Source organism: Pelecanus crispus, chromosome 8 (genome assembly GCF_030463565.1).
Source record: "Pelecanus crispus isolate bPelCri1 chromosome 8, bPelCri1.pri, whole genome shotgun sequence".
In the NCBI taxonomy this organism is placed as follows: domain Eukaryota; kingdom Metazoa; phylum Chordata; class Aves; order Pelecaniformes; family Pelecanidae; genus Pelecanus; species Pelecanus crispus.
In genome coordinates, this window is record NC_134650.1 from 8,366,459 (window position 1) to 8,393,172 (window position 26,714).

The following is a 26,714-nucleotide window of genomic DNA, read 5'->3' on the forward strand; positions in this document are numbered from 1 at the left end:
TATGATACAAAAATAACCACATAACCAGGTCTGGCATCCTGTAAGATTTTTTTGGTTTTCTCCTTTTTTTATGTTATTATTTTTAAAAGAGCGAGCAGCTCTTTCACTTCTGCTCAGACTGACTTTAATCTTAACTCTGCTTCCTTGAAACTGGCTCTCTTTAGAGACTGTACTTTCAGCTCAGGTAACTAAAAGCAAAATATATTCCCTCACTAAAGAAAATCAGAACCCCAAAAGCTAGATAGATACAGCCATAACTGTGTTGTAAAGGGCTTCAGTTAGGCAAATAAGTTATTTTCTGAAACATTACAGAAGGTCACTTAAATTTAGCCCAACTGTGAGTTCATGTTAGCCACTACATAACAGGATTGTGCTGGATCTCAAAAAAGTGAACCCTGTGATTATCTTCTGTCTTCTCATATATCTTCCAGGTTGCCAGGGTGTAGTGTGTGATAGCCAAGTAATAAGGAATAACCCTTTTTTTCCACGTGTGTGCATGTTAGTTTTGCTGATTCACCAAATATGCTCTGGACTGCCACTTCACTTTGATTCTCAGGCTGCAGCTTACTGTGTTGGAAGTTTCTAAAACTCCTATTGATGTTTTGCTGTTGCATGCTGCCTAATTTTTTTTGTGGCTGTTTTGGAATCTGATTCAAGGTACTAATTTAGCCTGAAAAAAAAAAAACCCCAAACCCCAAAACAAACAAACAAAAAAAAAACAAACCCAAACCTCCCTTCAGAAAACCGGCATCTGTTCCCAGCTCTTGTTCACAAGAGCAAAGAAGTTATATTGGTACAATTACAGTGTTTGGAATGAGACTTCTCAAAATTATTTTGCTTGCCTGGTTCTGAGAACATGGAAGTAAGCTGCAAAAACATCTGCGAGTATTGCAAGACCGGGGATTTTGATGTAGAAACTGGCAGAAGTGTATTTGGGTATACGTACAGAGACCAGAGGACTATGCAAGTTATCATTGTTGCCATTTTCCTGCTATTGCTGCTGATTCTTTGGAAATGTGGTTCTTTCCCCGTTCTGCCCCAGCTTGCATCTGAAGATCAGAAACAGGTTGTGTACTCTGCAAATGGGGATGTGGACGATTGGAAAAGTATTATCTACAACATGCAAAGGTCCTGCTTGTGTTGTCCTTGATTTTTGATTGCTGCAGAGTATCTGTGTATAAAAGATAATAGGTTTTCTTTCACCATAGTTGCATATTTTCTGCAAATAGGAACTCGTGCCAGCTGATTACAGAAAAAGAGTCCTTGGCAAAGTAATTACAAGCTAGCGAGAAAGTGTCTTGAACCTCAATCTGTGCCAAGACCCTTTTCCTTGCGTTTTGGCCAAAGCTGTTATCAGCATAAAATAATACTGGTTACCATGGGTGAAAGGCCTGAGCTCTGGAAACAAGTGATGTCTTGTGGCTTTCCAAGTGCTGATATTTTTATAAGAGGCTGCTCATAGTAGAAATACATCTGAGAAGCTGTGAATTGATGCACGTGAGCAGAGAGCACTGGCATTGCCGATAAATTACCTGGGAATTGTCAGTCATGTAAAAACTCAAATATTACCCTGAAAATGTTAAATGAAATATAAAACTACAGATTTTCTCTCTGGATATTTCAAAACAATAACAAGTCATCTGAAAACTTGTTTGTTAAAATTATTTCTAGAGGGTATGAGTTTTCAAGCCTAATGCAGTGAAGTCTATTTTTATAGTCCTTGAAAACAAAACCTGACAGACCATATTTGCCAGCACTTACATTGCTCTGGTGACAGTGCTTCTTTTTAAAGCATGCCAGAGGAAATGCTCTGTGCCGGAGCATATGTCAGCGATTAGTGGGACCAGTGCTGCAGGATGAAGTGGGAGAAACGTGGTTGTGTGTAGAAAAAGCTGAATGGACAGAACATGAGAAATGCAGTGGTTTATGGATTGGTTTTATGGTAGGAATGGAAAATAGTTATTTTTAGGGTTATCTGTGTGTAACTGACATGCTGTCTTCCAAATCAGTTAAGGTTTAACTGGGAGGACAACTGGTGCCTTTCTCTGTGTGTTTCCCTTAATTTCTTCTTCATTTAGAAAACTGTTTGTGTTTGAATCTATCACTGTTTATGTAATGCAGGTATTTGTATGCTTTGGTTATGCCAGAGTGAACTGAAAGCCCTAGGAAGTGAGAGACTTTGGTACCCAACTCTTTTTGTGGATTTAGGCCTAAGTGGCTTTAAGGGCTCAGGCAGAGAGTGATCCTCAGAAACCAGCCGATCCTCTCCAGACCTGACATCCTGGATCCAGAGTTCTTGTGAGTCAAGCGCCTGAGGTACATGCTCACATTTTGCTTCTGCGTAGCTCTTGGTGCCTCCTCCTCCTCCCTGAAGCCCAGCTGTCATCCGCCTCTTGTCAAGGACGCTGAGTTCAGAGCATAGCTCATTGGACCCAAGTTCTGCACGAGCCGTGTGGGACTCGGGGTACTGGCATTCAAAGCCCTGGGGTGGAGAGGAGAGGAGGACGGTGCCCTGCTACACTTCCTTGATGGCTTTTACTCAAGAGTTGCGGTGCAGTAGCTACAGCTCTCAATCAGCTTTGCCCCCCTGCTTTGACTGTGCAAAATAACAAATAACCCCTGCTCTGTGTTTGCGAGGAACAGCTCAGGCATCAAAGCATGCAAATAGGTATGAGTGTTTGATTCTTCTGCGATATAGAGGCCACCCTGTATGTAAGGGCCATGTGCCTAAGACCTGGAGAAACCAGAGGTCAAAAGCCGGTCTTGCCCAGTTGTTTTGAATTTGATCCTGCGGGTTCCTACAGACCTTCCTTAAGGACACAGACCCCAGTGTGGGAATCGCAAAGCTGGAAGTTGAGCTGCGAGATGCACAGGACTGTGATATCAAAGTTTCTTGTGGATTTAGCCCTCTAGATCATAGATGTAGCCATCACTCAAGTGCTGTAAAAGATGTTCTCCTGCCTTACGCTATTTTTCATATCTTGTCAGTTATGTTGGAGTACGCCAAAATTTTTCTATTCAATATAAATGGGAGCACAATGAAAATGCCCTGCTCCCTTTATCACAATTGATGTCTGTATTTGAACTTTGCCAGTATTTATTTATGAAAACTGCTTGTTTTCCCCTCTGAAATCTTTTTGTCAGAGCAGCTCAATACAACTTGGATTAAGGGAAGTCGCAAGAGGTTAGAGAATCCCTGAAAACTAGAAAAAGAATGTATTATACTGCTGCATAGCATTAACCTGCTACTATCAAAATTAGACTGCTACTTTTTGTAGAGTAGACATTTGGCTATTAATATTTAAAGAAATAATGCAAGAAGCCAAGTTATTTCCAGTTAAATCCCAGTTATGAAATAAGTGTCTTGAGCTCACTGCATCTGTGACTTACCTGTCTTATGCTTTTTTTTGTGTAGAATTTTTCCTCACATTAAGAGTTTTTAAAGCTATTTTAGGTCTGTTTTTTGGTAGCCTGTGAAGTTCTTGCTTTTGGGTAACTCCTGAGATAATTAGAAAAACAGAATTAAATTCTTTGGGCCCTTTAGGGAAAAGTGATGGCTTCATGAGGATTGATTTGTATTTCTATAGCACACAGGAGGCCCAGTCAGAAATCTGCAAGGAGAAAGTAAAACACGCAAAGGAAGACTGCTTCCCATAAAGTAACATCAACTGAAGGTATATTTATTTTTCCTTCCCTAAAGTTGATCTATAGAAAATGCCTTAAAAATTAGATTGTTTGCTGGAACTTGTTCCAAAAAAAAGCAGCTTCTCAGCAGTGCAATAATTTGGTTTTATACTGTGCCACAAGTACTGCAGAGCTTTCTGAAAAGGGACAGACAGATTTTCACTGGTGACTGAATCCGGTGTTTAAAGGTCTTGGGCATTTTCAGTCTTCTGGTGTGTGGTGTCTCTAGGTTTTGTAATTGCTTCATACTTGAATCTGCTGGCTCAGGCATGAGATTTCTGGACCGGGTTTCTTCTTCCTTAGCTTGTCACAGCTGTGAAAGGATCTGACTTTGACACCTTAATTATTTTTAATCTCTTTTTAATTCCTTACTACAGTTGTTAAAGGTCTAAACGTTTAAGAGGAGATCGGCTTACCTCATTTGTGAGTCACACCTTCACAACAACAGGATGTCCTCAGCAAAATGTTTCCAAGCTCATTGAAGTTGGCTCCATTAGTAATGGGTTCACATGGGCTTTTGGATGTATCTGCAGGTACAGTCTGGGTTTCTTAGCAGAAATATGCATACAGGTGACTCTTTGAAAGGCTGCTATTTCTGGGTAGCAAAGGAAAGGCAATGGCTCTGACTGGAAGATCAGCAGGGAGGCACTGTGTTCATCCCTCCTCTTCTGGTGGAAGCTTGTCAAACTATCTGTGTATCTTGCTGGTGAAGTGTCGTGATGCACTGTTAAGGTAAACTTGTGCGTAGACTCAGGTGATCTCTTCCGTTCAGGAGTTGGAAAAGAATACCAAAGAAAACTTTCTTCCATCCTATTTATAAACTTTGTCAGCTTACCATGAATGAGTTTGGGCATATGTTCAGTGCTGCTGGATTATGCAGTTAGAATTCTATTCTGGCTTCCTAAACAAGAACAATGTGTAACACATCACCATTCAGCGTGTGTGTAATCTGTTCTTGGTTCTGTGCTGTGTACAGTCAGCAAAAAGGGTCAGGAATTAAATAAAGAACAGATCAGTTCATGCACCTGGATCTTGTTTGAAATCAAAGGATACAAAGCTTCTAAAGCCTCTAAAAACTCTCAGCAGCTCCTCAAAAGCAGAAGCTGGTTGGCAGAGAAGACCCTGAAAGCTGTTTGGTTATAGAGTACTCTTAAAATTTAATGAAATATAATCCAACATTTTAATTGCATGTCTGGGCTTATGAATTTAATGCTGACTTTAGCAATTCTGCTTAGTACCTAATGGGGCTAAACTCTTTGTGTAATAATGAATCTCCTCCAAAAGATCTTAATCTTAAGAAATAGTAATACTTGAAAAAGTGGGGAGGGAGAGAGGCAGCAGTTGCTGGTTTCTTGAGGCTCCTCAAGTTTTAAGTGTCTTTTGCGGTTCAAAGCAATTTCTGCTTTAGCTTACGTTATGAAAATTTCCTCCTTACTAGTCTGCAGACTGGCTTGGACAACCTACAGCGAGTATGCAAGAGATTACTGTGATCTGCAGCGAAAATGGTGGAAGCATTAAACAATGCTTTTTAGCAAAGGAGCTGCAGAACAGCTTTCTGAAGGGATTTATTGTAGCTCAACCAGTAGCCACAAATTCTGGCTTGTGTCCCTGGAAAGCTGTATGTTTGAGAAATCATAGAATCAAATGGCACAGCTTGCAGCAGGAGTTAGTCAGGAGTTAGTTTAGGTACCTCCCTTTCACATAATGCTGTACCATCACTTCAGTCAGTCCTGCAGTATTACAAGTTTTTGCTTCTTTGCTGTTGGCTTCTGCTTACCGGCTCTGCCTTTCCTGAGAAGTGACAATAAGAGAACACAAGGAATGCTGCTGAGTCTTTTATCCTCTGACTGCACACGAGATCTTCATAGTTCATCTGTTTGGGGTTGAAAGGGTGGGCAGGGAAGGTTGCGTTTATTCCTTGGATAGTCAAACTGTTACAGGTTTTTCTCCTATACCTTTGGTGTATAGCTGTGTGCCCAGTCTGAAATGGGATGCTACTCTAGCGATTCTTGCTCTTCATGGTGGTTTACAATCAAGCCCAATGTAGGCCAGTAAGAGAACTGATACAGTTCTTGCCAGTTTCATGTTCGCTGACCACAGGAGGGTCAGTAACTGCCTGTTTCCAACTGCATAGGCTGATGTAGGAATGAGACTGAATGCACTTCTCTAGACCAGTGGACTTCAAGGAGAAGAGGAAGTAAATGTCCATTTCTTCATCTTGTCCTCAGACAATATCCTATCCCAAACCCAGCTCGCAGAATGGGCTGCATTGGGCAAAACACTTGGCACTAAATCTAGCAAGGCTGGCGGTTTCGTAGTACTAGGTAGCTGGCATCCCGTGGATCTGACACAGTGCTTGACATAACTATTAATCTGTATTAATGGGATTGCCTGAGTGGCCTTAGTTTTTCATTGTGGAGTCAGCAAGGTGGATGTTTCAAGTCCGTGGGACTGAATATGTGCTTCCGAGGCGCCCACCCAGCTCAAAGGTGGGAACTGCGTTCTGGTGCAGGAGGTTGATGTGCAGCTGGCGCAGGAAGTGCTTGCACTAAAGCAGCAGTCTTGGAGGTGATGGATTGCATGTCCTCTCTTGCTTTCATGTGTCAGAATAGCTCTGGTTTCTCCAGTGGTCTACAGCTTGGGATTGAAAGAAAATGTCTCTCATGTAAACACTTTTCTTTTGTGTGTATATAACAGAAACTGTAAACATTAAGCTGTTTTGGCATCTTGCAGTGTCATGTACCATCTAGAAACAGAGTGGAATTGGTTGGATGGGCAGCTTTCAGAAAGAAACATGTCTCTGCTGTGGCTTTTGCTGCTCCATCTTTGAGTTTCAATTGCTAGAAGGAGACCTGCTCTACTTTGGAAAGGTTGTAGTTGAAAGAAGTTACAAAACAGCACCCCAGCAGGGTATAATCTCCTCAAAGTAATCTCTTGGGAACTGCACGTACTTGATAGACATTTCAAGGCATAAGCCTTCTCTAAAGAGTAAAGGAAAGTTTATTGGTATCCAGACAAAGAGCCTTTGGCCATCTGACTTTAGATGTTGTCTGCTGCTTTCTTGTGAGTGAGGAAGTGCTGTCTGAGCTGTGGATATAAGGTACTGTGCAACATATTTTAGTAGCACTTAAGCTCCCCTGACCTAATTTGCTTGCTTTTTTTACTGGAGCACTGATTAGCAGTGGCTTGCTAGTATAAAAGTAAGCAGCAGTTAATTCTTATAAGTCAAGTCCGGTATAACTGTGATTTGGGTAATGCCGTGTTTTTGGAAAACGTGTGGCAAACGCTTCGGATGAACGTGATAAAGGATAGGCAGGGGTGATCCTGGTGCCAAATACTGACGTATTGCAAATTGTGTGTTAAGACTTGAATGGAGCTGGCTACTTCTGACTGCTGCTTTCCTTCTCCAAGTCACAACTGATCTCAGCTCTTAGCCACAGCAAGCTTCCTTGGAGGCCTTAACACATTCCACAGGATTCCAGATTGTTCTGAAAATACTTTCTAAATGCTGTCTTAATTAAAGATTTCTTTAAGTCAGAATTAAGTTATTAAAATGTTCCAGGCATTTTCTAGAAGTCTTTGAAAGCTGACTCTACATTCCTTTCAAAGTTGATGTACTGCCTGTTGTGGGTTACAAAGTAATATTGTGCTGCTTGTGGGTTACAGATAAGTTCAAGTAAATGTATGACTTTTTTTGCAGCAGCAGCAGTTTTCCTTTTTGTGAACTGATGCTGCCACTGAGTCACTCTTTAGGGTTTTGCGATTGTGTAGTTGTGGTCCTTCAGCAGTAACAAAAAAAAAAGTCTGTGTTCCTCGGAGAGCATTTCCAAAATCCCTGGGTATGTCAGACTAGGTAGTGCTGCATAAGACAATAGTCCAATAGCCATGTAAAATGCTTTTGGTTTGTTTTGCAGAACCTGTGAGTGCTTCTAAAATACTGGGTGATCATACATGATAGGATTTGTACTTTACAGAAAAATTGCATTGTGTGGAGTTGTTGGCAGCTCACACACCTGCGGTGCTGCAAGTATTTAATATGCTCTTCAGGTGATTTGAACATAACAAGTGCTTAAGAGATGTGCTTTTAAAGAGAAGTTCCACTGTCCTGGGTCTGTCCCTACCAAGATCTGTGAGAAGAGGTGGTTCTCTGCCATTAAACAGTGATTACAGCCTCAAACCTAAAGAGTGTCATGACTCTCTCAGCTATGCGTGCCAACATGGATTGAGTGCTTCTATCGGACTGTGGTGTTGGTTTGGGTTTTTAGTTAGGGCTTTAGGATTTTAAAGGCACGCTCCAACTAGCTGTATTCTGTGTATCTAACTGAAAAGGCTGTGTATTGGAAAGAAGTGAATTTGTGTAACAGTAAAGCAGAGTTCTTAGCTTAAAAGATGTGTTTGTAAGAAAGCTCTGGGTGTGCTCTCTTTCCAAATCCATGTTCTACATAGATTATGTTCTTTCTTGCATTTTACGGGTAGTTTGGAGGAGCTGGTGGCTTCAGTAGAGTTGTCACCTTTTCGTGGTGAGTGCAGTTAACTTTTGCAGAAGATTATATTCAATCTTCCCTTACTCAACCAGTGTTAGGAAAACTTGGCTGCTGGTTCGAAGACGAAGTCAGTGCAGAGGTATTTTTCTGAGCTTGCAGTCGGCCTTTGACATTTTGGTGCTCAGTTCTATAAAGCTGCAAAAGGTTTAAAAAAAATAAAATCAGAACCTTGTCAGTTTATGTTGCTTCTGCTGGGACCCATGAGCAGCTGTGAAACTGCTTATCAAGTTGATGTTCAGATTCTGACTGGAAATTGCAAGAGCGTGTCAGACTACAACTCAGCCTGAAAACAAATGTGTGGTTATAGAGAGCACTATTGTCATGTACATCATCACAAATTTTTTTACAATAAGTGAAATGTTAATTGTTTTCTGCTTGCTTTGCAATCTTCTGATGTATCAAAAGCTGTGTAATTATCTATCCTTATTAAAGGTTCTGCAGTGGGAATGGATGACTGTTTCCGTATTTGCTGTGCAATTACTGTTAAGTAACAGGAAAGCCTGCTAAGTGGTCAGTCAGCAAAAGCATTACTGGGAAACTATGTGGCTATTGAGCACTTAAAAGCTGAAGACAAATTTTGAAGTGTTTTGTGTTCTGAAAGAAGGGTGGGAGGCAGTTCTTACGAACTTTGCACCGAGATCAGAGACTAAGCACTGAAGGCAGTGAGTGCATTAATCTATGGGGTTGCAAAAAACATTTCTTTCCTAAGAGAACAAAGTATGACAGGGCTGTTTATCTCCCTTAAGTTTCCCAGGAGATGTGAATCCAAAATACGTTGCGCTCGGCCTCTTCTATCACTGTGCTAGATAATTTCTTTGTAAAACATCTTACCTAGAGAGGTCAGTTTTCTAGCACAAGCCTTGCTCCTCTGTTCCTGCTCTGTTCTTGAAAGCATTTTGCAGATTTGCCTTGTTTGAGAGAGGTGCTTCCTCCAGAGCAGCATGGATAAAAAGAGGTTGAGCTGCTTGCATTAAAAAGACACGGCGATAGCATAGTTGTGTGACAGTTGTTTTTCTCTGACCCACAAAACAACGTGTATTGGGAAGGTACAGTTGGGGAAGGTTAACATGGTGTTTGGACCGCTTCACTGCAATCTGAAGCACAAGTTAATGTGTTTATTCAGGGGATTTCCACTTGCAGTATATCATTCTCCCAGTTCTCGCTGGATCTGGATGGTAGACTGTCCTCAGGGGTGTGGGCCTCTTTGCTCACAGACCGTGAGGTTGTGCTGAATGTATGCTATTTGTTTTGGGCTGGACATGCTTGCCTGCCTGTTGGGCAAGTTGTTTCAGTTGGCTTCAACCCTTCCATACAGGAATGCATGTTTGGGCCATTGGAACAGCTGAAATAGCTGGTTTTCCAGAATGTTTTGCTTGAGTTGACTTTAAGGCCAAAGCCATGGAAGGCTTTTTAATACAGTAATTTGGCATGAGCAAATGCAAAGTTAGGCAAAGCATGTTGAGCTGGTGGCAGCTGAAGGCTTGTATAGAAGCACTCCCTAAAGGAAGGGAGAGGCTTTCCAGAGTGCCCTGTCAGCGGCTGGTTGCATGCACAGCAGTGGAACTTTGTCTGTGTCGTATTGCTGGGAGTGAGCCCACAGCCCTGGAAGTCTTAGCTATACCTGTGATGCAAGTTGCTGTGCTTTTCCAGCCTCAGTCCTTGTATACCTTATATCTGTGCTGATTTATATAGCTCAAGAACCTTTGGAGCAGGAAAACACTGCCACCTTATTTGAATGGCTTTTATTCAGAGGGAATGGAAGACCTGGGTCAAAATTGAGTTTGACTGGATTAAAATCCCTTCTCTCATTCACTTCATTTGAAGCAGTAAGCCACTGTTTATTTGAGATGGACTTTAAACTTTAAAAACACAATGTAAATTAGTTGGGAAGGGATGTCATGTTGTGTACCCATTATGGTGATAACCTGCATAAAACAATTGCAGGAAACATTTCTAAGGGAGAAGTGAAGGGAGGTATTCTGGACATGGCACTTCTATGGTAACTTCTGGAACTTACGCCTCTTACCAGAAAGATTTTGAATGTTTGACTGGTACAATCAAAACCAGCTGGATTATGGGAATTTGAAGGGTTTTTTAAAAAGCATTTTTTAAAAAGCCCAAGAAGTCCAATTAGTAGCATTCAATTCATAGGAGTTTAAAAATTAATGGTAAGTTACCTTATAAAATATAGATCACTTGAGACTAAACTAAGAGCAGGCATATGGTTTTAATTTTTTTTTTTTCCCCTTCAAATACTGGCATGGTACTGAGGCCAGACAACTTTATTTTCCTGATGCATTATAACCAGCTGCAGATGTTTTAGACATTATCGCTTCTAAAAGGGCTTTGACAAATGTCTCCTGGAAGCCAGCAGCTCTAAATATTACATGCAGTGTATTCTGAGGAAATGTTGAAAATAAAGTTTTAGGAATTAAACATTCAGTGTCTGAATCAAGAAAATTTACTTTCTGCCCTTGTCAGGGGATTTGCTAGGTGCAGACATTCTTTGGAAGACATGCACAGATGTTAGTTGGGACACATACAGAGACTGGAACAAATACCATCCTGGATGGTTTTGCATGATATGTTATTTACTGGCCCTCTATCTCTAATACTGCAAGGTGGACACTTGCTTGAAAGGGTACTTCAACAAATATCTAAATGCTGAACTGAAATTTATAACAGGTATGCAACTTTTCAGCATTAAGGCAAAAAAAAATTGAAGGATGTGTTTGAACATATGGAAACGTTGTGTTTGTGCACCAGGGACAATGGCATGGCCCTCTACTACAGAAACTTTTGTGATATTTCAATTACTCTGTTCAGGACTGAAGTAAAGGACTTTAAATAAAGATCTTTTTGTGCTTTTTTTTCTTTGCTGCATAGCTTTGAATTTTGCCCAGAAGGGCTTCTTCATATGTATGTGGGGTACAGAATGTTGCTTGTCTGTTCAAATGTATGGCTTTGGAGTGGAGAGGGACTATATGATTATTGGTATGGGAATTACATCAAGTGTCCTTGACTTTGAAAATTCAGACAGCTTGATTCATCACTATATAAACCATTCACTCATTTTTCTGTACCCTGAGAGAGGTTGGGAAAATACCTGTGCTTTGCTGTAGACACCTCATTAAAATGTGATTCAGTAATGCAGCACCCTGAGTTCTCAGTCTGGTCAACGCAGGAGGAGAGAAAGGAGGCATCCTGAGAAGATGGGCTGAGTGCCTAAAGGCTGAATGCGTAAAACTAGGTAGTGGAAATACCCCCTTAGGCAGGGATGTGCCAAACAGGCAATACATCTGATAAAGACTGTTTATATTATAGTTAGCAGTTCATCAAGTAATGGTGGTCCTAATTGTTTGGGGGTTTTGCCAAAATATAGAGAGTTGTAAAGGGAAATGGGGATTGCTTAAGTGTTATCAGTAGCTTTATGTGCAAGGATTTTTTTTGGTAAAAAGGTATTTCAGAATCGGATATGTACCTTTTATATATGAAGGCTAACAATGCATCTAATTAGTACCACACAGGGTAACCAAAGGGAATCTCCTTGCCTGTCTGTGTTACCCCTAAAGAGCCTTTCTCCAGCTTTGGACCAGTTTAGATATAAGCCAGCTTGTGCTCGTTGAAATCCCTAGAGTCTGCCTGGCACTGGGGAGCAATTCCAAGAGAAGATTAGAGATGGCAAGCATCAATGGGTAACTACTTGAGCAGGGACCTGCCTGCTTTGCTTCAAGGGACATGGCACACTGCCCTGCAGCAGGGAGCCAAATCAAGTAAATGCAAGTCTAATGATTTGGATTTTGCTACTTCACATTAGTGTTTAAAACTGCTTAGATATAATCCTCCTAGCAAATCTCTCCATGCTTTGAGATGGCGAACATTCACTGCTGCACACTGATTTTTAAGTATGAACTGGTTATACTGAATTCTTGTGCAGCTGAACAAAGGCTCTCACTGACGCCTGGCGAAGAGAAGTTTTCATGTTTGATTCTGTTTGTACAGGAGCATAAAATGGTTCTTTGTATCGATGGGCTATAACAAATGAAACATTCAGCCAAAGGCTTGGTTTTGATACTTCCCAGTTGTGTAGTGACTCTGGAAAATGTATATATCACATACCTGGGGGGGGGAATTCTGCTAAGTTGCTGTAGAGCTACTGATTGCATGTGTTTAGCTGGACATGTTTTCTTGTCTCACAAATGTCTTATGACCTTTGGAAGAAGGGGCGGGCAACTCAGGAGGACTAAAAAGATGTCATGAGGTTATGCAGGGAGAAAATTAGAAGGGCCAAAGCCAACTAGAGCTTAATCTGGCTACTGCTGTAAAAGACAATAAAAATGTTTCTGTAAATACATCAGCAACAAAAGGAGGGCTAAGGAGAATCTCCATCCTTTACTGGATGCGGGGCCGGGGGGAAATAGTGACAAAGGATGAAGGAAAGGCTGAGGTACTTAATGCCTTCTTTGCCTCGGTCTTTAATAGTAAGACCAGTTGTCCTCCAGGTACCCAGCCCCCTGAGCTGGAAGGCAGGGATGGGGAGCAGAATGAAGCCCCCATAATCCAAGGGGAAATGGTTAGTCAGTCACCTGCTGCACCGCTTAGACGCACAGAAGCCTATGGGGCCAGATGGGATCCACCCAAGGATAATGCGGAAGCTCGCAGAAGTGCTCACCAAGCCACTTTCAGTCATTTATCGGCAAGCCCTGGCTAACCAGGGAGGTCCCAGTTGACTGGAGGTTAGCAAATGTGACGCCCATCTACAACACAGGCCAGAAGGAGGATCCGGGGAGCTACAGGCCTGTCGGTCTGACCCCAGTGGTGGGGAAGGTTATGGAGCAAGTCATCATGAGTGCCATCATGCGGCATGTACAGGACAACCAGGCAATCAGGCCCAGTCAGCATGGGTTTATGAAAGGCAGGTCCTGCTTGACTAACCTGATCTCCTTTTATGACCTGGTGGCCCACCTGGTGGATGATGAAAAGGCTGTGGATGTTGTCTACCTAGACTTTAGTAAAGCCTTTGACACCATTTCCCACAGCATCCTCTTGGAGAAACTGGCTGCTCATGGTTTGGACAGGTGTACTCTTCGCTGGGTAAAAAGCTGGCTGGCTGGCCAGGCCCAAAACATTGTGGTGGCTGGTCACAAGTGGTGTTCCCCAGGGCTCAGTACTGGGACCAGTTCTGTTTAATATCTTTATCAATGATCTGGACGAGGGGATCGAGTACACCCTCAGTAAGTTTGTAGATGACATCAAGTTGGGTGGGGGTGTTGCTCTGCTCGAGGGTAGGAAGGCTCTACAGAGGGATCTGGACAGGCTGGATCAATGGGCCGAGGCCAGTTGTATGATGATCAACAATGCTAAGTGCCAGGTCCTGCACTTCGGTCACAACCACCCCATGCAACACTACAGGGTTGGGGAAGAGTGGCTGGAAAGCTGCCCAGCAGAAAAGGACCTGGGGGTGTTGGTCAACAGCCAACTGAATGTGAGCCAGCAGTGTGCCCAGGTGGCCAAGAAGGCCAACAGCATCCTGGCTTGTATTAGGAATAGTGTGGCCAGCAGGAGCAGGGAGGTGATTGTCCCCCTGTACTCAGCACTGGTGAGGCCACACCTGGAATACTGTGTTCAGTTTTGGGCCCCTCAATACAAGAAAGTCATTGAGGTGCTGGAGTGTGTCCAGAGCAGGGCAACGAAGCTGGTGAAGGGTCTGGAGCACAGGTCTTATGAGGAGCAGCTGAGGGAACTGGGATTGTTTAGCCTAGAGAGAAGGAGGCTGAGGGGAGACCTTATTGCTCTCTACAACTACCTGAAATGAGGTTGTAGTGAGGTGGGTGTTGGTCTCATCTCCCACGTAACAAGCGATAGGATGAGAGGAAATGGGCTCAAGTTGTGCCAGGGGAGGTTTAGATTGGATATTAGGAAAAATTTCTTCACGGAAAGGGTTTTCAAGCATTGGAACAGGCTGCCCAGGGAAGCAGTTGAGTCACCATCCCTGGAGGTATTTAAAAGATGTGTAGATGTGGTGCTTAGGGACATGGTTTAGTGGGACTTGGCAGTGCTAGGTTAACAGCTGGACTTGATGATCTTAAAGGTCTTTTCCAACCTAAAGGATTCTATGATTCTAAGTAATTAAGAAAGTTTATGTTGAAGGTTGCTATTCATAATCTGAATTTTTTCTTAGTGCTTGCTCACCTGAACCACAAAGAAGTTTTTTCCTCAGTCACCCAGGATGGTTCACTATCTCTAGAGCTTGCTCTGGTTTCTTGCCATGACTTCATCAGAAAAATCTCAAAGATAGTATGTGCCCCTCAGCTGCAGCCATCTTAACATACTTACGCTCAGAGGTCCCTTCTCCATACTGTACACAGAGCCCAAAGTCCTTGCATTTCTGATTAAAAGACAAGCCACAGTTCATTTTCCAAAACATCAATCAAAAGCATGCAGTATTTTTACGCAGCATTTGGAAGATTGATCTGAATACTTTGAAATCTGTAGTAGCTATGAACTTTGGCTTGCACCTTCTTGTAAGGAAAAGAAAATGATCCTACCTTTAATGGAAACTAGCAGAAAGTTGGCTTCTATTTAACTTTAAGGAATTTTGGGTGGTTTCTCCTCCCTGTGGTCTAAGTGGAATATCTTGGCTTGTCCAAAACAACTGCTGCTTTTTGAAAATGCATTTAAAGGTATTTTGGAGGTTAAAGTATTTGATTTTCCCAGATCACCGCCATGTACTATAGTTTCTTCATACTTTCCCTTCTTGGATGAAATGTTTAGCTTAATGTACTGAGAGCTGCTATATAAGTTGTTCCAGACAGTCAGAATAGTTCTTCCTGAGGGTGGGGGATTAAGTGATGAAGGCTTTTAACTACATGAGTATTGGGGGGGTTTTTTTTGCATGCAGGGATCTTTCTGAAGCTTGCAAAGGAGATTACTTAAATAGAACAGTGTTGCTGTGGTGTCATCATCGTTTAATTGGGATCTTCTCTGGCTATCACTGAGATTAAAATGTTAGTATGGTTAGTTCTGAAAACTAAAGCAAGTGCCTGGTTAAAGTTTTATATAGGGAAGGTGGTTTAAATTGCAGCAACCGATTAAATTCAGCTGCCTGGAGATGTTAAAACTAGGTGTACCAAGCAGCCAAAAATGTGTTGAATTTCCCACCTACTGATAAGCATTTATTGATTCCCTTAAGGATGGCGCTGAGGTTTCCCTTCTTTTTTTACGTAAGTGGCTTTCTGCTTTGAAAGGTTTTTAACATCTTTTGTTCAATAAGCCTGAAAGTTGGGGGAAAGTGGAGATTGATATGTGTTCCTGTATGAGGGAGTATGAAAGTGTGAATTTGACTTTGTAAGTGGTAGAGATAGCAGGAAGAATAGTAAATTAATTGCCTGAATATGCTCTCCTGCCTGATGAATAATGATCCAGTAACCAGTGTGTGTTAAGGAGGGCTTTGACACGAGTTGTCTCAGCGATAGAGGCGATTTGATGATCTTGTCCCCATTTTGTAGCTCACTTCCCGCTCTGTTGTGCTGGTGCATCTCTGAATGGGGACCTGCTGTAAACTAGATCAATGAGACAAGCTGGATTTGAAACAAGAAAAAAGCCTTTTAACTGAGCTTTGCTCCCGAAGATGACAAGTATAGAATAGCAGTGTAGTTTGGCAAACAGTTTTTGCTGAGCTGTATAGAGGAAAGAGACTGTTGGTCTCACCTGCTCAAAGAATTTGCAAGGCTTTACTTAAGACCACGGACAAAAGTGTTAGGATTTATCAATCTAAGATGAGTTTTACTTGAAAGTACATAGCAGCCTTGATTTTGTTTGTTTTGTTACGCGAATTGGAAAATAATTTAGCTAAATTGCATGCAATAAGAACCTTATTTTTCACTTTTGGCAAGATTGACATCTCATTGTTACAGTAAGTGTTATGGTCCTTCCTCCTCCTAATGTAATTTGTGAAAATCCAGTCCTATGTAGGCTGCTTCTGAGCAGCTGTCCTAAAGGGGTTTACTGAAACGTTGACACTTATCTGAGCTTTTTACTTTTATAATTCATAATAGCCAACTGCTCTGGCTTATGCTTTTTGGGATGGTGAACTTGTCTTGCCTCTTTGCGCAGTGGTAAATTTATGGAAATACATAAATATTTCCTAATCTGGGAGCATCATATGGACATTTAAATCCTGATGTCTCTTTGCTTGTTACTTCAAGTTTCAAGAGATGTTCTTAGAAGTAAAAAGGATTAGTTCACTTTAACAAGTGGCCCCTAGAGCATTCTACAACATGAGGCATGGGAAAATAGGTCTAGTTGAAGGCATCTGTGGAGCGATGCTGAGAGAGAAGTAAAAGCTTGAGGAGGGGTGAAAGTATTTCATTGCTCTGTATACATGTTGAAGTGAATTTAGGTGCATCTGAAAGACCACTCTATTGCTATGCAATACCAAGGCTGACTTTCAGTATGTGTTGGATATGAATTATGAAGTGATCTGAGTCCATATTCAGTGTGCATCTCTTAATAGTATAAAATTATTCAAAGTTGAGTTGTTTCCTAGCATTAAACGCCTGGCATATTTATGATTCTCTTGCCTTTCTAGCAAAGGTGGTAACTTTCATATGTAGCATTTTACTTGCATTTTATACTGCCTTAAAATATGTAGCTTGTCTCCCAGCAGTCTTGCATGTGTTGACATCCAAAACTAGAACTGCATGTATTTAATGGATTTAGTTTGTGATCCAGGCTAACATTCTTGGGCAAAAAAAAGCTTGCCGTGTAGCATCACGTTCCGTGATCTCGTGGGGAGAGATTGCTCACAGGTTTAGGTGTGGCTGACTTTGGTTTTGGCTAAATAATCTGCCTACTCTTTACTGCTAGTTTTGGTAAACAGCATGGTGGGTTTTCTTCCTGAAGCTTGACAACCAGCCTTCCTCTTGCGGTTCCATTTTTGCTTAAAAAGCCATCTTTCTTACCACAGCCTTTATCTTCCATGCATCTTCTCCCTAAGAGTAGCACTGCAGAGATGATGTTTTCCACAGCAGGTTAGTTGATTAAATGTTATGATAAATTACATCTATTTGAAAGCAGTTGCTGTTGTCTTTAATCTTACAGTCTCAAGTTACTCTGTTTTAAGTAAGTGCCAAAACTCTCCATCTCCCTTTTATAGAGGTCATTATATGTGGCTCACCTGTAAATGTGTTGTCCCTGTATGTCCTCTCTTTTATGGAGGGTAGAACAGATGTTGCTACCTACGGAAATATGCTTCAGGCACTTGCTGCAGGAGATGGTCACCAGGCTGTCAAAACCAATCTTTATGGGCAGGCTGGTCTTTCACAAGGAGATGTGTTTACAGAGCATGAAATTAACATTTTTGCACAGAGGCAAATAATTGCTTACAACGGAGACTTTAGTAGCAGATTTGAAGCTTGAATGATTATTAGTAAGGTCAGATGCAGCACATAGTGATGTCCACCTCCTGAGCAAAGTCATTCAGAACTTTTTAGCTGTTCACTTATGCTGAAAGGTTTTAAGATGGTATAATGTTCATGCCTTGAGCTTGTCACTTTTGATAAGAGCTTGTAATAGACTGTGTTGCCATATCTGTATATGTGGTATGGTTCCTTCAAAATCATTCTTGAATGGAAAACTATTTTTTTGACTTGCAGAAAGAGGGGAGGAAGCCCCCGTTCCTGTTATCTTAGTCTGAAATTATGGCCTAGTAGTACTCTGGCGGGGTTTTTAAAGAGACTTTGCAGGAAGTGTCTGTGAAACAGGCCTTTGTCACGAACAAAAGGGATCTCTGAAAGCTTTCTGTGGTCAGGAGATGGGTCTAAAGGGCCAATAGGTCTCAGTAGTGTTGGCTGTTCTAAGCTGCTCTGGTTAATGCTCTCACTCGTCAGGTCAGGGCCTTTTCTTGAGCAGTGATGAAAAACTGTTTCCGAAGAATGGATATTGGCAAAATTAATCAGATTGATTCTTCACTTATGACACAGATCAAGTCTTGAACTTCAGTCTTCTATGGTAATAAGACCAGTTCATCATCACTAATTCTGTCTCTTCATTCCCAGTTTCCTCAGCCTGCTGTCCTGATTTTGGCTGGGATAGAGTTAATTTTTTTTTTTCCTTCTAATAGCTGGCATAGTGCTGTGTTTTGGATTTAGTAAGAGAATAATATTCATAGCACACTGATGCTTTAGTTGTTGCTAAGTAGTGCTTACACTAGTCAGGGACTTTTTAGCTTCTTGGGCCCTGCCAGCAAGAAGCTGGGAGGGAGCACAGCCAGGACAGCTCACCCCAACTGGCCAAAGGGCTATTCCATACCATATGATGTCATGCTTAGTATAGAAACTGGGGGGAGTTGGCCGGGGAGTGGTGACTTCTGCTCTGGAATGACTGGGCATTGGTCAGCAGGTGGTGAGCACTTGCATTGTGCATCGCTTATTTTGTATATTCTTTTATCATTATCCCTTCCTTTTTCATCCTGTTGAACTGTCTTTATATTAACCCACGAATTTTACTTTTTTTTTTCCTCCTGATTCTCTTCCCCCATGCCATGGGGGAAGGGAGTGAGTGAATGGCTGTGTGGTGTTTAGCTGCCTGCCAGGTTAAACCACAACACTCCCTCAAGGTGTCTTCCCCGCTCAACAGATGTGCATGTCTGACAGAATGTTTAAAAACCACTGAGCATGAAGTAGATGAACTTATTGTAAAAGAAATTATCTTCCATTGCAATTAACCATGTCACAGAATTTAGTAAGTCTGACTACTGTTAAACGTAAGTGTCAAACTTCAAAGTGGAGGTAGCTTTTCCTCTCGGCACGCCACAGTTGTAAATGGTGCTTAAGGCTTGGAGCACCGAATTTTCAAAGCGTCCATGCTTCTTCAGGAAGAGAAAAATAAAAACATAACCAACATCACAAAGGCTGTTCTGAAAACCTTTTTAAAATCCTGCATGTTACACCCATGATCTTCCCGTTGTTTTTCTGTAGGACATCATTCTTCAGCAGCAGTGGGACTTACTGCGTTGTTTGCATTGTGCTGAACAGCCCTAACCATAACCCCTTTCAGCAGAGTTATCCTTGTCTGTACTGAAAGCCAGTGAATGTGGCTCTTAAAAGGAACATTTCAAGTGTCACATGAATACTCCCCAAAACAACTGTCCTTTTGTTCTAGGAATACCCAAAATCTAGCATACAGGATATGTCTTGCGCCCTGTTCCCATTAAAAGAAGGCTTTAAAATAGTTTAAGCCTCTTCTATACAAGACTGAACAGAGATTCACCTTCAGAATTCCTCCGAACAAGTGAAAGGGAGCTCAGTGTTTCTGCGCACTTTGTGTAAGCTGTGCGATAGCACTGTTTTGCCAGCACTGTTTTTGCCATGAAGTGTTACACCATAAATTTTCAGAGGACACGAGAGAGATCATGCATACAATGAATTACTTGGATGCTCTGTAATGAGACCTGCTAATAGCCTACACTCTTTGAAATAGTCCTAGCAGTGCAAACTTTTTTTTTTGCCTGTTTAATAATACTTGGTAGAACAAACACCTACGCAAATGTGAGGAGTTTGTATCGGTCATTCTCTGCTGTATCTTATGTACAACCATGCGTTTTATTTCTTTATTGATTTTTCTTTTTGTTGATGCTTAAACAGTATTCTTTCAAAATGAAGTGAGACTCATAAAAATACTAGATATAACATGTTTGAGTCAAATTGGGTACTACTTTATTCTGGTACGACAAGCTACAAAATCTCTATTTCAGAGAATGTCCTGCTATACAGCAATTTTTCTCAGTCCCATGGAGCTTCATTATAGCGAGGTCAGACTATGCACCGTAGAGAAGAGAATTTATATTTTATCATAGGGCTAACTGCTATGCACTTGTAATGACCCTGAAGAACAGTAAATGCTCCAAATAACTCAGTTTCTTTGGAGTATAGTTCTACTGTGCTATAGGAGCTAGAGTAGATCTAGGAAAATAGAAAATATTGTGGTATATTTTATATTTTAATGTGATTCCTACTGGATGCTTGTGAGACTGTTCAGCTGCCATAGCTCTCGTTTATTTTAAGCTTCTAGAAAGTGGACAGCGAAGATGTTTTCGGTGTAGTCTCAAGGGAGAGACCTCCCTTAAGACCCTTGTGATAAAATGAGAATCCTCAAAGTGTAATTGCCTCTTGGCCCAAGATGGAACATATTAATTTCTCATGTAGTTAAAAAGTCTCTTCCATAATTTCATGTGTTGTGCTTTTAATTTCACATCTTTCCATTTTCTTCTTTGCAGCAGCTTGGAAAAGTGTGAGGACTGTTTGTAATACTTGCCCTTCCTTTCTGCACAGTCATCTCTACCGTAGTCAGCACCCATTATTTTGCATTTTTCCATGTATATTGTTTCTGTAAATATCTCGGGATAAAACTTGCTTTTTTTTTCAAACAGTAGCATACAGGTTCATACAGTCTGTGATCTGTAATCACCCAGAAATGATAAAACAGCTGCTGAACAGCTGCATAAGAAGTCACTCAAGTCTTGTGTTTGTACAGTTAATGCCTTCTTTACTCACCCTTTGAATTGTATCCTGAATTTTTTGATGCGTTGTTCTCTTGTCAGAACCACTTTTCAATTTTAATCCTGTTCTCCACTTAGCTGGCAACATCAGCAGATTTAACAAGCATGCTTTTCATTCCAGGATTGAAATCGATAGATAATTTTACAGGGTCTAGAAGGATTCTGGCAAAGATCGTTTTGACACATGGCCTGAATGTTTGCATCAAAATGTGTAAGTGTTGATTAGATTTGAGTGAATTCCAATTTGGATATTAACAATAACAAGACTCGGTATTCTCAGGTTTGCGTCATTGAGTGGACTGATGCATCTCTTCTCTCCTGTCTGCCCAGTTCTTACCTGTCCCAGAAAGAAGCTGCTTATTTCTTAGTTTTTAATCCTGACACTGCTGTAGTTAGTAGCAGTTTGTCACTCTTAAGGTGACAGCTAAAAGCGATTAGTCACCTTTTAGGCATGCACAATGTTTTGGTACCTGCATTCCCAGTCCTGCTTTTCCTCAGTTCCCCAGAAGTGTTTATCATCTTTCAGTTATTGGAAATCTCATCCATCTTCCACAGGCACTCAGAAGTAATGGCCCTGAGACTGTCAACCAGCTTCTTCCCTGACCCAACCAATTTATCTTGCCAGTTTCTATTTCTTCCCTGTTGTACCCTAAGCAGGCTTAGTGTGCCCTCTTGCTACGCTGGCACTATGAGCAATCAGGTAGTTTCTTGCCATATTACAACTTGCAGCTGCACATGTCAAGTGGTGATTGCTACTAGAGAGCATCTCAAGGAAGGACCAACGTACCTATGGAGGATCTAGCCTCTAGATTCACCATTTCAGTGTAGATTACTTGATACTTCCCTGGCCTTGGGTCAGCCTCATCTCAGCCCAGGGTGGAGGCATGGACAATTAAAAGCCTTGGGATGGCATAAAGGTGTGTGTTCACAGTTTCATGCTGTATTTAAAGGGGTAGAGGCAGATCTCTTGAGCAGCTTGCTTAGAAGAGAAGTATTAAACCTGGGAAGCGTGAGCAGATGGCACACACAGTACACACGAGTACTGCAGGGAGTTCTGCCAGCGCTTTCCTTGTGGAGGGAGGAGTGGCGAAAGGGTGGTAGACGCTCTCTTGCTGGGTACGCGTACTTGGCACTTCAGCTTTTAACTGGTGAGAATTCTCTATCCATTATTGTAAACGCTATTTATTTTTAGGGTTCCTAGAACTTTCCATGGGATAACCTTCCCCATATGGTTCATGGTGGGGTTTTAGTCTTTAATCATGTGATGTGCATGTTCTGCAAATCATCTTTGCAACCCATTGCTGGTGGCTTGGTTTTCTAGAAGAGATTGAAGTCTGAAGTTGGGATCTTTGTGCTCAGCTTTTTGTTCCCAGTGGAATAATGCAGCTTGTGCGTGGTCTCAAGGAATGACTCGTGCTTCCTGATGAGAAGAACTGCTTACAGGAACACTGTAATGGTACAAGAGTCTCCTACAGCTGTTGCCCAGCTGCTTTGCACTGCAGTGTGCAGCAGGACTCCTCCTCACCATTGTGGGCAGTAATTCTGTGTGCTGCCTTCTGTACAAGGAATCTTGTACAAGAATCTGGAGACGCAAACAGAGCACAAATACATCAAATGCACCTACAGCATAAACAAGGGGAAAATGGAGGTAGTATGGCTCAAATGTTTTTGAGTAACTGGGGTAATAGCAGTAAGTCTGATTCTGAGAGGAGTGTGATTAGTCCTGGCATAGATCTGTGCACTTGCTATTGCTGGGTGCCATGTACCAGTTGTCTGAGCAGCAGCTAAATAACTTCTTGGGAAGAAGAGGCGTGTTAAATGTTGCTTTTCAGAGCTGGTGTTTTCAGTTTAACATAACACTGTCAAGAAGCATCAAGTCTGCCAGGAAGTTGGTAGAGAATTTACTTTAAAATCCTTAAAATAGCTAAAAGGAAAATAGTGCTATTCTGTTGCTGAAAAACAGAAAAATGTGGGTTTGCTGCATTGCTGCTAGCAAAAAGCTGTGCTGAGACTGATGCTAACAGTGTGAACCAGGAAGCAAAGCAAAAGATAGACTCCTTCAGAGCACCACCTGAATTAACAGTAAATGTTTAATTGAAAACAGTGATTTCTTTTTTTTTTTTTTTTTCCCCTAAACCAGAGTTCTCAGGGTGATTGTTACGGGTACTGTTGGTTGCCCAGTGACTGGAAGGCAAGCGAGCAGTGTCAGCACTGAAGGTATGGAGTGAAGAGTGTGGAAAATAAAATAGAAAAATGCTTGTGATTCTCTTTGCTTTATTGGAGTTAGTGGAAACTATTTTGTTCAAGTGATGTTTAATTATTACGTGAGTATTGTTCCAGGCGGCAGGACATAACTGGGGGGAAAGTACTCTCTGAAAATACCTGTAAGCCTCTTGATGTCTTAAGTTCTCTCTAGAATCCTTTTGGCCTGGCTCTTTATTCAGCAGGGGAGGCATGGTGGGGGGTCCTGTGTCACCCAGCCACATTTCCAGGAACAGAAACTGCAACTGTGATCCACTGAGCAAGATGAGCTGGCACAGTGTGTCTGGAGATTATTTCCTGTACTAGCAGGTGAATGCTGCCAGTAGACGATTTGACATTCTCTGGGTTTGAGTCTGAGTTTTCAGCAGATAGCGTTGTCATTTTTGGTCAGATTGTGCCTCCTTTCAAATTTCTGAGGAGATATTTCTAAAACTTTATGTGTAAATCCTAAGGATGGATAAGGGCTGAAGAAGAAAGCTAAAATACAGACTTTTTTCCAGTACCTTTCAAAATTCAATAGGGAAAAAGCAATTTCTAAGCTTGATATGCAGCTTGCCATGGGAAGCACTCTGTCTGCTGACATAAAACACAAAATCTCAGTACCTGACACACAACTAAATGGAAATTATGGTTCTTACTCCAGTTTTTGAGTCATATGTGTCACATAGCTTTTGTATGGGTTGTATATAGTGTTCACTAGTGTAAATGTTGAAGGTTATTTTTACATTTTTTGAGCATTTCAGAATAGTAGTATTAACATTTCTGAAGCCAGTGTATTCCACATGCTGACAAATCTTTGCCCCTCACCAAGGCATCAAACTTCTGTAATGTGCCCTTGAATTTTGCTTGAATAAGTTTGGCATCAGCCCAGTTTCCATAAAGAAGGGTAAATATCTGATCTGCGCTATCAGCTGTTCGAAAGACTGCTGCAGCTCTGCTTATGGATACCTTAAAGTGCTCTGCCTGCTTTTCCAGGCAAAACCCAGATCACTTCTCTTTACTATTATGAACTATAACTGTTGGCAACCTTTCAAACTGCCTTGCTCATCCTACCTCAGAAACCATGTTATAATGCAGTCTCTTGTCTTACTTGTGCCTTTCTACATCACAAAGTGCAAGGCAGTATAGCTTGCATGTTGGAAAGTCCCAAAATTCAGTGGTTTTCTCTTGATTTGTTAGTCTTACAGAAAATATTTAGACTTCTTCCTCTGGGTGTCTAGCAGGTAGGCTTTGTCCTGTCCTCACTTCAAAGATTGTTGGAGCATTAGCAGCCGTCTCCTATTTTGTACCAGTTATACCAGCTTATACCAGGGTTTCCCAAGGTCCCGGTGCCCATCCAGGTAGATTCCATTTTATGAAAGGTGAAAATTGTCTTATTTCTTTTGTCATTCAAATCGTTACAAATGCTGTAGTTTTTTTTGTAAACTGAACAAAGTCAAATTTGCAGTCACATGTTTGCCAGGTCCACCTATGTGCAGCACCAAGCTTAGTTGTAATCTTGTATTGGTTGTCTGAGTGCTATGAATTTCACTTCTGTGTAGTATTTCTGTGTTGAGGATATATGGGATGTTCATTATGGTGTATCTTTAGTGAGATTTCTGAATTTCTGCTAGTATCATATATGGTGCAATTCTCTGCTCATATTCAAAATATTTGGAAGTTGTGTTCAGCTGAGCAATCCTTGATTGGTTTAACATTCCCATAATCTGATCAAGCGTATACAGCTCAAGTACAGGGATTTCATGGAAATAATGGAATTAATAGGTTTTGTATCCTGCTTTTTTATTAAATCCTAATGCAGATTATTCAAGTGTTTCTGCATATGCAGCATAATCTGTAAATCTAACTGGTAAGTCAGATTTCAGAAACGGTGCTCCGAAGTATGTCCTTATAGGAAACCACTACAGCTTGTGTGCTGTTTGCTGCTGTTAAGTGTAGCATGGATATATGCAGACATCTGGAGGGTTCTGCTTCAAATGTCTGTTTTTCAAATTGATCTCCAAACCAGTTTGTTCACTCTTCTTTCTGTGAATATAAGGCTTGTTGTACTTAAGACAGCTTCAGGTAGCACTGAATGCTGTGGAAAATGACATACATCTCTGGATTTCATCCTTGTAGCTTCTGCCAGGAGTTACGATCAAAAACCAGCTCTTGGACACATGATGAAATACTATATGTATGTTGGTTCCTTGGGAGAGCTCACCTAGTTTTAAGTTTCCAGAAAGCATGTAAAGCAGAAAGGGGAGGTGGGAGGGGTGGGAAGTCTTTAATCTCATTTGGAATGGCAGTTCAGAGATGACTTTTGTCTACATCTTCATACTTCATTTATTCGCTGTCAAAGTCCCTCCAGGCTGTCGTACCTCAGACAGGGTGGGTAACGGGTTGTGTCTCCCATCTCAACTGGAGGGTAGCCCAGGGAGTGACATCTTGTTTGGGAATTTTATAATGTGTTGCTGTATGTTAAAGCAAGGTCAAAGAAATGTGCTTTTTGCTTGAGGGGGAGAATGGGGAGGTTTCTGATGCAACTAAATGCCTGCAGGAGCTTATTGCACAGTTTGGAGAAGATCCCTGAGACATGCTACTATGTGGGAAATGGAGCATTTCTGTAGATGGGAAGGGCTTTAAGCATTTTAGTGAACAGAAAAGATGAGAAAGCTTTTGTGAGCATATTAAAGCAATGAGTCTTGTTCTGAAGTCTAAAACTAGGCCAGCTGGGTTTTTGACAGCTGAAAGGAAAGCCTGAGACTGAAACCACTGTGCTATCACAAGGTGTGCTGAGGGAAGAAGTCACTGCTTGGTGTTCTGTGCTGACTTCAGAAAGGCACTGTGCATTTGGAGGCCTGGATTGAATTGATCAAACAGTAAGTTTAGAACAGCAAACATTGCAAGACCATAATTTTACTTCTAAAGGTAAGTGAAGAACAAAATATAAGGTGTTTGGTAGAGATAGATGACTAAGCTGGATGTCATATCGCTGTCCTCAGCTGATGTCTTTAGACTTTAATCGGCTGATGAACCAGGACTTCTTGCTAGATAAAATTTTGTTTGTGCTAAGGATTTTCAGCAATTGAGGTTGAATAAAACTTGTTAACTGAAGGAATTTAAAGATGGGGGGGGGAAGTTTCAGTTCAAGCAAGTACTGTTCTAGCACTTGATACAAGAAGCTTTCTGCATTAAAAAGTACAGAGTAAGTTAAAATTGCGTAATGCTTAAGCAGTAGGCTGTCCTGTCCACCAAGGAGCTGCATGCCTGGCGTCCTGCAAGGAACGTATTTCTTTAATAGCCCTACAGTCAGCTACCGAGTGTCCTTGGGTATTCTGCAGAAAAGGCTCTGCCCTGGGTCTGTATGCACTGATCTGTTCAGCTGTTTCTGGTCCAGCTGTGGTTTAATTAGCTGACATGGGGTCAGGACTGGTCCAGGAGTGCCCACAGTATTTGTGGCTCTACTTTCTGAAGGAAGTAGGCAGGTTATTTCCATACCCCAAAGCGTGGCTTGCTCAAAGAAAAGCACAGATCTGAACATGTGGATTTCAGTGTTACTGGTGTTTCAGGTGGGAGAGAAGAGGACGATGGCCAAGTGGTAGCATCATGGCATTGTGCAGGAAACTTTTAGGTCCGGTTTGAACCTGTTGCTTGAATCTGAGTTGCAACACAGCTGTGAAGAG

The 26,714-nt window shown here is 41.6% G+C and overlaps 1 protein-coding gene across 4 annotated transcripts in view; it reads left to right on the forward strand.

Moving 5' to 3' along the window:
- The window catches only part of GALNT10 (polypeptide N-acetylgalactosaminyltransferase 10), an 86,747-nt gene that overhangs the window by 10,126 nt on the left and 49,907 nt on the right, over positions 1–26,714 (forward strand). The window contains exons 2-4 of one of the 4 annotated variants that reach the window (XM_075715109.1): positions 19,571–19,588; positions 21,270–21,284; positions 24,248–24,263. The exons of 1 other annotated variant lie outside the window; for it this stretch is intronic. In XM_075715109.1, the coding sequence (XP_075571224.1) occupies positions 19,571–19,588; positions 21,270–21,284; positions 24,248–24,263 (49 nt within the window). Of the gene's footprint in view, positions 1–2,747; positions 2,761–5,041; positions 5,060–19,570; positions 19,589–21,269; positions 21,285–24,247; positions 24,264–26,714 lie in introns of all 4 variants that reach the window. 2 more of the 4 variants (XM_075715107.1, XM_075715108.1) reach the window with 2 other exon arrangements.